Below are 9,821 nucleotides of genomic sequence, written 5' to 3'. Positions count from 1 at the left end.
TGCTTTTGGTGTAGTGGGTAGGCACTTGATCCTAACACTCATCTCTCCTCTTTCTCTCTCCGACGAATCTTATTTGGTGAATCTTATTTCAATAAATCTTATGTGAACACAAGATACACATTGTGATACCCAGATATACATACAAAATGCACAATGTGATATCCTTTGTAAAACTATGAAAATAACGAAAATGCACACTGTGATACTTTATAAAACAAATAAAATACATTGTGATACATGTGAAACAGTGTGAACGATATCAATATGATACACTTTGATTCACAAAAGTATTTAAAATATGATGTATATTAGGTAATATATATCCTAGGTAACTAATTTTAATTAAATATTTCATTCTAAAAAATTTAACTGAATATTTTAATTAGTTGTCAAAAATAAAATTATTATATTACTATTTTTGTTTATTTAATAAATATCTTTAAATAAGTCAAACGAGTAGTTCACATTAAATCTCATGGTTACTACAAACTAATCAGTTCTCTCTTGAATAAGCCCTCATATGTGCATATTAACTTATATATTACATTGAAAAGATTTACGAGATCAATAAAAGAAAATAATGCTTGTAAGTGATTCTTAATTTATTTAGTTGATAATACTGGAAAAAAATAACACAAAAATGAAACTGTTAGAGCTATCTTCAACATATTCTCTAAAATGGAGAATAAATGACCGTTTACCAAATGCTTACTCGGGTAAGTAAATACCAAGTCACATTACCTTATCGGATAATATGATAAAGACCAAGAATCTTACCCAGTAAAAAGAGACAAGGACCAAGAGTCATACCCGGTAAGTGAATACGACGACTCTTACCACGGTAAACACTTACCGGGTAAATTGTTGCATACAATACCATTTCGATAGACTAAAATGTTATTCAGTAAGTAAAATATATAAAAAAATATTATATTTCTCCCTTTAAATATTTACAAAATATATTAAAAAAACAATTATTTATTATTATAATAATTTTTGGTCAACTTTAAATATCCCGCTTTTATTTTCTTTATTTTAAAGAAAAATTAAAGAATTTCCTTTTTGAGTTATATAATATAAAAATAAACAGGTGTCATGACCCCAGACGCATGGCATGTGAAGTTCACATGAGAAACCATGGTCCAGAGCTACACCAGATCATATGAAAACACTGGGCCCTTACACATGTTTTCACTACCTGTTTCTATGGGTTAACATCACCAACTGAATACAATGGTCCCACATGCAATTCATTACTCTTTTCTATGCATTATTTTATACMCCAAAAGAAACTAGAATTCCCAAACTAACCAACTTTTACATAAGTTTTCCACTAAAGAAAGCGTTGTATTATTTAAATTAAAATATTATTATTAATATATTTTAAATTTTGATTATATATAAACCTTACGAAATCATATGAAATATCAATCGACCATCCATTCCTATGGGACTTCAAAATCCTGATGAAGTTCCAGTATTTCAAATTCATGAAATTCTTAATGATTTTTTATTACGGGTCTCCCTTAACCATTCAGCGCACTGATTTTATTGTAAACAATTATCAAACAATTATATTTCATTTTGCACTATATAATGATAGTCTTTTAATCATTCTAACCACTTAATCATTATGTACCACATCATTCAGCAACTGTCGAACAAACCCTTATTCTATTTATGAAAAAACTCTTAAACAAAAATATTTTCAATCTATACAACCTGATTAATTTGTGCAAAGAATTTTATCCATAAAGAACTTAGAATGGATCAATTTTTACTATTTTAAAGCAATTTATGTATTTAAACTTCACGATTTAATCTTTTATGTGTTTTGGAAAGATTATATTCTTTGTTTTTTATAACTAAAGAGCCGTTTACCTAAATGCTTACCTGGTAAACGCTTACCATTAGGAGTTAACACTATAATTTATTTTACCGGGTAAAAATGTAGTACATCAAAACGTATTTATGCAACAATTTACCTGGTAAGCGCTTACCCGGGTAAGAGTCTTTACCCTCACTTACCGGGTAAGACTCTTCATCCTTATCATCGCTCTTACCGAGTAAGATTCTTGCCCCTTGCCATGTTCATTCGGTGAGAAAAAATGCTCAGTAAGTACTTACCGGGTAAGTGTTTAATAAACAGCCCCTAAATAAATAGAGTATATTACGGTTTTCATTTACGTTAATAATTTCGATTTTCATCCCTATACTTTTAAAATTGGAATTTCATTAATATGGTTTATAATTTATTGTTATTTTCATCCATAAACTAATTTTTACATTTAAATACAAGAGACAAACAATAAAGAACTGCAAACAACAAGGATCGAAACAACAATAAATTGTAAATTATAAGGACGAAAATACAATGAATTATAAACGATAGGGATGGAAACCGCAATTTATGTATTTAAACTTCACCATTTAATCTTTTGTGTTTCAAATTATTCTAATTCTAAATCCCTCAAGATATTTCTATCAAACCAAAAGCTAACCATAGGGTAGGAAAAAGAAGAATGACTTGAAAAGGTGCAATTTTTTTTGGAAATATATAATATTTATATACGATAAATAAAACAAATAAACTCACACACTCTCCTCACCTTTGGTAATATTTAAACTCTTGACCTTTTAAGAGATCATTGACTCACATACCGCTAGACCAAAGACCCTTTGGTGGGTTTTGAATTTTGATGGTAATAGGTTTTGTTTTATTTAAATGCAAAAGGTAGAAAGTCAAAAATTCGTTACGAAAATGGACGATAGGTGAAAGCAACTTCAACAAATTTTAGCAGACCCTGTAAATAACAGTTAGAAAAATCGACACAAACACCTAACCTGTATTTGTCGTCGGTTGAACCGACCCTCAAAAGGGTTAATAATACCAAATCAAACAAAATTCCAACATGGATTATTACAAACAAAAATACAAGAGTACATATAACCAAACGTCAATTTAAGGTTTTACCAGTTGGAAACCAAAAAGAAGCATCTAGAAGGCCGACCACTACAAAGAGAGATCCATATACCAGTCATGAGAAGTTGATCCAAAAAATAGTAGAAAATCACTTGTAACTCTGTGAAACCTCCCACACAAGCTTATCCAAAAATTGACATTTTCTATCGAATCCCCATCCTGGGTTGCTCTGCAATGCACAAATATATTGCAGGATACAGTTATAACATATAAATATGAATGTAAAAATTAACTAAATAAATGCCCATGTATTTATTTTTGTTTGTCCCAAAATAAGTTATCCATTCCAATTCTACCCTCAATTATGAGTCCGAGAAATTCATTATTCCCTCTGTGATTAAGGGCAAAATTGCCATTTAATTAATTTAAAAATGTAATGATTACACATTCCTAAAATTTAGAATATTACTTTCCTAATTAGAAAGTGTTCTGATTTTCTTTAAACAAACAAAGTACCACAAGTACTATATTTATAATAAAAACCAAACCAAATACACTTTGGTACTCCCATTCGATAGTGTATTTGGTGAAGAGTTGGTATTATTTGCTGAAGCATTAACCGGATACCACATCACTCGCCACATCAACCGGTTACCCGGGTACTTAAATGTTTAAAACTTTACATCTTAGGTACCAAAATGGAAGTTTTGGAAGTACGTTACCCGAAACAGGAATCAAGATAAAATACGCTACTTTTTCATGCAATCTGCCCTTTGTATATTTGAATATTGTCAAAAGAACATCATAACTACTCTATGACAAATCAAAATGCAAATTACTATAACTATCATCAATAAACTATTTCAGTTTAATTAAACTAGTGGGTAAAGCAAGCTTGGAACTTATACATAATCAATGTTCTAATAACGTCGAGGCGTGGCCTCCCCGCCACGTTAAAGCTGGTGGTGCGACTCTAGGAGTGGCTTGCAGTATGTTGCGTTATAGCACGTTACGGCAGGTTATGGCGTGTTATGACGGGTTATAAGGCGTGAATGGGGTTTTGTTTTTCTTTTACTTTATGGCTTATTAAATCAAATATTAATGATTTTACTTATTCACTAAAAGTGGAAATTCATTAACCATAAGTTGAAGGCAAGGAAGATTATGAATTCAATTTCGATGACGAAAATAAACGATGAAGATTACATGGAAGAATAATTTCTTTATAAGATGCTTCTAATTTGATCCACTCTAACATGTTTTTGGCATATGATATTAGAATTTTAAATTAGAGATATATGGATTATGAAACCATTAATAAAATATTCTTTTTGTTATGATATCTTGATATCATTTTTGTAAACTTTGTATATTAAATTATGAATGCATGTTTCTTCTTTTATTATAGTTTCATATGAATTTAATTTGTTTAATCATTATGGTTCAATACACTGGCTCAAATAGGAAGCGTCTCACGCCATTTAGAACCTTGTACATCATACGCCTAATATTTAAATCCAACAAGTGTTATCAACTTTTTATAGATCCTATGAAATAGTTGGATGACCTAAAGTTTGCTTCCCACATGTGTTATCAACTTTTCCCTAGCTGAGGGTCTTCACGGAAACAATTGCTCTACTTTTTCAGGAAGAGGTCAGGGCCGTGTATATCTTACCTTCCCCAGACCCCACCTCCGGCTAAGATATTTGGGCAAAAAGTTGATTACCAGCAACCTCAGCCTCACACGGAACCCGCCTCCAAGGACACCAATGTGAGGGGGAATTTTTATGGCTCACTCAGCGGCCGAGGCTAGTGGGGGCGTGGGATTGAACCAAGGAACTGTCTTGTATTTGAGCAAAGTTGCCCCACCCTTTTGCGAACCCCGGGGTAGGACATAGTGCGCTCGTTTGGTTTGGTTTGGTTTGGTTTATTTTAATCATAATCTAAATTCCATTCATGTTATAGCTTTCATAAGATGCATGCTTAAGTAGGGCTAGGCAAAACAATTATTGCCAAATGAAACTTCCCCATATTGCTATCAATTGTCTTGTGTGATTTTGATCAACTCTTTTATAAAAAAGATAGTAAGACCCTAGCAGAGTTCCATAGCAGCATAAAGCTTGGCCTCGCTGGGAAGCACCAAGCTAGAAGGGAAGGAAGACTAACTAGCTCTCCTATAGATGTAGGTGCAAAGCCGCTAACCCTAATCAATAAGCGGAAGAGCTATCCCCCTTCCATTACAAATCAAACTTCCATTTTGTGTGGGTCTCATTTCCATACGGGGGTCTGAATAGTGTGAGTAGTGGCACAACAAACCACGGTGAGGCCACATCATTTTTTAAGGCGTGACGTTTGTGGCAAATTTGTATATCATATATATAATTATATATAGTTATATACATACACATTTTTTCTACTATTACTATGACATAAGACCATATACAAGTAGGTTATATACTAAACCTAAAAATTAAAACACTAAAGAGTAAGAAAAATTATAAAGTAAAAAGAAAAGATCAAATATCGCCTTACACGAAACACTCATTAAACCATGGCATGCCATAAGGCAAACATGGCATCATGACAGCGTTGTGCAAAGTTGTTAAAGGCTCAAGGCACAAAGGGGTCCCGGAGCCTAGGCTTCAGGCGCAGGCCTCGGGAATGTGAGGACCATCTCATAAAAAAGAATATATATATATATACACACACACATACAGAGTTATACGCAACTCAAATACGTAGCAAGTACTCTAGTGCAGCAACCGGCAGTACTTCGATAGAGGCAGAAGGGAGAAGGGTTTAAAGTGTGAGCCATGAGGGAGAAGTTTTAAGGATGGGTATTTATAGAAAAAGAGGCTTGAAGTTATAAGAATTGGGTATTTAATATTAGGGTTTGACTTATGTCAATCTATTTTTTAAAGAAGTCTAGAAGATAAAAAGATGAGAAAACTTAATTAATATTAGGGTTTGACTTGGTATTTAATAACTCTTTATGAAGCGCGCCTAGGCCCACAAGGCGCCTCAGCCAAGACGCAAGGCCTTAGTGAGCCTCGTGAATACGCCTAGCCTCAACTTTAAAAAAGCCAAGACCTGGAGCCTTATGAGCCTCATAGCCTAGGGAGGCGCGCTTTTAACAACTATGGCCTTGTGTCATGTCACATTTTTTAGAACGCCGTGAAGATGCAAGTTACAGGTCCTGTAGGACCTGAGAGATTTCCTAAATATATTAGAGCATCTCCAACCGACCAATAAAAGTTCTCTTTTGCCGGTCGGCTTTCTCCAACCATCCAGTACCTTGGCCGGCAAAACTGCATTTTCAGAGGAAGACCGTTGTATATAGCAGGTACTATTCATCCCCTGCAAAAGTTTGTGTATGGTCGGAGGAGAAAGGGGTTTTAGTGTTAGATGGACCCTCCATTCTAGTGCTTTTTTAGAGGTGTGGGTTGGAGAAGCTCTTAGAATGTAAAACTTCGAATCACCTCATACGTTACTATAGTATGAATATGTAAAAATAGCACAAAAGGTACACCACTAAACTGCCCTTACAAAAACTTAGACCATCAGTTTGAACCTTGAAGACAGCAGTCAACGTGAAGGTGTAAATCGGCCTTAAAACCTTTTTAAGACATGAAGGTGTAAATTGGGGCCTTAAATTGTTTGTGCAAATTTTCTCCAACTCTATTTTCTGTCTCAGTCCACCATTGAACTTTATTCAAAGCGTAAAGGTTTAAAAGGGTTGTGCACAGGGCATGTACTGAGAGAGAAATTTATGCCACGAACTTCATTCATAAGGTTTCTCCCATATACGACTAGGATGTCAAGATTTAAGCGGCAATGCTACCAAAGTTTTGTAATTTGACCTTGAAATGTTGTTTGTTTTGTTTAGATGTAATAAACCAAACTAAACCAGTAAGTCCCACTCGAAAATAGGGTGTGGGAGGTGAGATGTAGACAGACCTGACCTCTACCCAACAAGGTAGAGAAGTTGTTCCCGTGAAGACCCCCGACTTGTGCAATAATGTGAGCAAACAAGTGGAAGGAACAAAGACTAACATATGGTGGAAGAAGCACAAAAAATAAGTAAGAAAAAGTAACGAGTAGGTGCATTAAAACATACGAAAAGGTACAAAAAGGCAGGACATATGGAGCAAGTAAGATCAAACAACACATCTCCAGCCTAAAATGCCAACCCTCTACCCCCAACCTATCCAACAACGCTAGCTACCATCCTCAAACCTTGTCTGCTATCCTAGTTCTCCGTCTCCAAGAAATTTCATACCAAGAAGCATGCATGCATAGCTCATAAAATTAGAATGAGCTCGAAATCTCAAATTATATAGAAGAATGTCAAACCTGGAGAGAGAGAACAGCTCGGTCAGTAAAGCGCTTTACAGACGGAGGTGTGCTTGCAGGCAGAGTTTTCGCAACTCTTTCCAGCTCCTCCCCTTGTTTTTTTGCAGTTGCCCTGTTAGGTCCACTATAATAATCTACAAGCTCTTTCATTAGAGGGAGATTCTTCATTGTCTCTTCCACAACATCCTGAAAAGAACAGTGGATTCGCCAATTACAAAACAAAACTCGGCTTTCATCCCATAATTGAAATTGAAAGTGGTGTTATGAGTTACTATACAGCAAGTTCCGCCAACTGAAAACTAATTACTTTCCGTAAAAAGCAATTTAAAGGGACAACAGACCCGTTAAGTATTCTGCAACTCTTAATCCAATGGTGACCAAAAAAATAAAACCAATATCATATACTAACGAGAAGATTGAGGCTTGTTTTTATGTCTGTTAAAACTGAGTTGGCAAGGTGACTTACCTGCCATTCTTTGTTAGTTTGAATATCTTCATAAGCCATTAGAAAAGGCTTCATTTTCTCAAGAGCATCTCGAAGAGAAATGGGAGGGTTCTCATCAATGTCGGGATTAGAATCAAACTCAGCCATCAAATACTCTGGTTCACATTCTAGCTGCAGGCATAATCAAATAGCAAATTAATTAAACATATTACAAATACAACTATTAATTGCTGGAGTCCAACATCGGTTAGACGGACCATCAAACATGTATACACGTAGGAACCTGTCCTCTCTATAAGGGCTCTTATAGAGAGAGATTCAAAGGGGTTCCACATATCCCAAGTGTAACAATCAAGAAAGTCAATACCAAAAGATTGGTATGCATTGCATCAACATAGGCGTCTTCCTCCGGACTAGGCAGCACGCTTGCACTAGCTTCTTCATATGCTTGAACCAAAAGATCCATTTTTTCAGGCCCAAGATATCTTGCAAGCTTCTCAGCATTAGCTTTGTCATCCGCTGTTTCTTCCTCATCTTCATCATCGCCATCATCATCACGATAAGACATTCCCCTCCCCCTTCCTCTTCCCCTTCCCCTTCCTCTCCCCATTCCTCTTCCCCTCCCAACAAAACCTCCCCTTTGCCCTCTGCCACCACCACCACCACCTCTTGCCCCCATTCCTCTAAATCCTCCTTGGGTCTCACTCCCACCATATTCAGCGCCACCATCTCCCTCCTTGAAAAGAATACCTCTTGCCCTGTTTATTGCCTCCTCTTGACTCATCTTAGGAGATGTTGGCCGAGGCTGCACAGATTGTCTAGGTTTGATATGCCGGTTTACTTCCTCCACCTTCTCAACATGTGTAGTGGATTGAGTAGGCTTCCCACGGCCCGCACCAGATAGAACAGACAAGATGCTTTTAGGGAGATTATCCTTTTCTTGATTCTCTGATTGATCTTGGTTTAGTGCTTTCGGGGGGAAATTGAGACCGTCCTTGCGAAAAAATACGGGAGTTCTAGGGCTTAATTTTTCCTCCGATTGAGGAGGCGGTGGCACAGTTTGTCTAGAGTTTTCTTCAAATTGAGGAGACTGGAATGTGCCTCGACCACGCCCAGCAACAGTACCTCTATTGGCACCAGAGGCCCCAATTAATGAAAATGGAGGAATATTTGGGGACGATGAGAGAGGTTTACCTCGACCATGGCCGAATGGAGGCGGTGAGGATGTATCGTCTTCAGGATTCGTTTGCTCTCTCTTGCCAGGGACAGAATCTATTAAACTGAACTTAGGGAAATCAGATCCTCGGCCGCGACCTCCACCACCACCGCCACCGCCATTGTTTCCGGCAGTTGTAGAGAAATCAAATGAGGACGATGATGACAAGAGAATGGCTTTTCCACCTGTGTGTCCAATAGCTTGGTGTGAAAACTTTCCTAGGCTTCGTCTCATGGTTGATTGTATGCAGGCAGATTCTAGAGCAAGTTCAAGATCCAAAAATGCTTAATAGAAACATGATTCAGAAAGCAGACATCGCAATTCTTGAATTGCTAGAGAGAAACATCAAAATCCTCACAAAAGAACACACTGCAAGTGTTAGGGCCATGATAAACCCTTACGTCTATTGCGGCCCAATGTTGTGAAAGATCAAAAAGAGGGGAACTTGGGGCAAGTAAAGAAACCGTATCAATTTGTAAAATTGTAAGCAAAATTTTTCAAATTCGTTTGTATAATCTTTTCAGATTATGAAGATTAAAAAATAATCAAATTTAACTTATGAATTTGTTAACAATTTTATAAAAAAAAAGGCTAAATGCATGAAATAGCAACCTACTTTCATAAATTTTCTTATTATAGCATTCTACTTTTGTTTTTCTTTATTACAACAATGTACTTTTAAATTATTTTTTATTAAGGCAGTGTACTTTAAAAAATCTACTCATAATAGCAATAGGTAACCTGTTACCTTTTAAACCGGTTAATCCTTTGACTTTTTTGCTTATGTGGCTTTAATGGGGTGATGTAGATGCCACATTATTTTGATGACTTAACTAAAATTAAAATAAAAACATATTTCAAATTATTATTAGTGATTTTCATTT

At 35.8% G+C, this 9,821-nt stretch overlaps 1 protein-coding gene across 1 annotated transcript; it reads right to left on the bottom strand.

Annotated features, from left to right (window-relative positions):
• Positions 1 to 2,885: 2,885 nt before the first annotated feature.
• On the bottom strand, positions 2,886 to 9,171 carry LOC112520159 (aspartate, glycine, lysine and serine-rich protein). The gene is made up of 4 exons (XM_025128460.1): positions 8,089 to 9,171; positions 7,743 to 7,892; positions 7,277 to 7,462; positions 2,886 to 3,152 (listed from the first exon to the last, which is right to left on the bottom strand). The coding sequence occupies exons 1-4, from the start codon at positions 9,169 to 9,171 to the stop codon at positions 3,072 to 3,074; spliced, it is 1,500 nt and encodes a 499-aa protein (XP_024984228.1). The 3' UTR covers positions 2,886 to 3,071.
• Positions 9,172 to 9,821: the final 650 nt, after the last annotated feature.

Source organism: Cynara cardunculus, assembly GCF_001531365.2.
Source record: "Cynara cardunculus var. scolymus isolate 2C chromosome LG 10, CcrdV1, whole genome shotgun sequence".
Classification (NCBI taxonomy): Eukaryota; Viridiplantae; Streptophyta; class Magnoliopsida; order Asterales; family Asteraceae; genus Cynara; species Cynara cardunculus.
The sequence above is the reverse complement of the archived record's forward strand: the minus strand, read 5'-3'. Positions and strand labels throughout refer to the sequence as shown.

Excerpts from the sequence above, each read along its gene's own strand:
- LOC112520159 (XM_025128460.1), bottom strand. The coding sequence starts at position 9,171 with ATGAGACGAAGCCTAGGAAAGTTTTCACACCAAGCTATTGGACACACA. Across the intron at positions 7,893-8,088 it reads CAATGCATACCAATCTTTTG|CTAGAATGTGAACCAGAGTA; the intron begins GTATTGACTTTC and ends TTATGCCTGCAG. Across the intron at positions 7,463-7,742 it reads AAACTAACAAAGAATGGCAG|GATGTTGTGGAAGAGACAAT; the intron begins GTAAGTCACCTT and ends TGTTCTTTTCAG.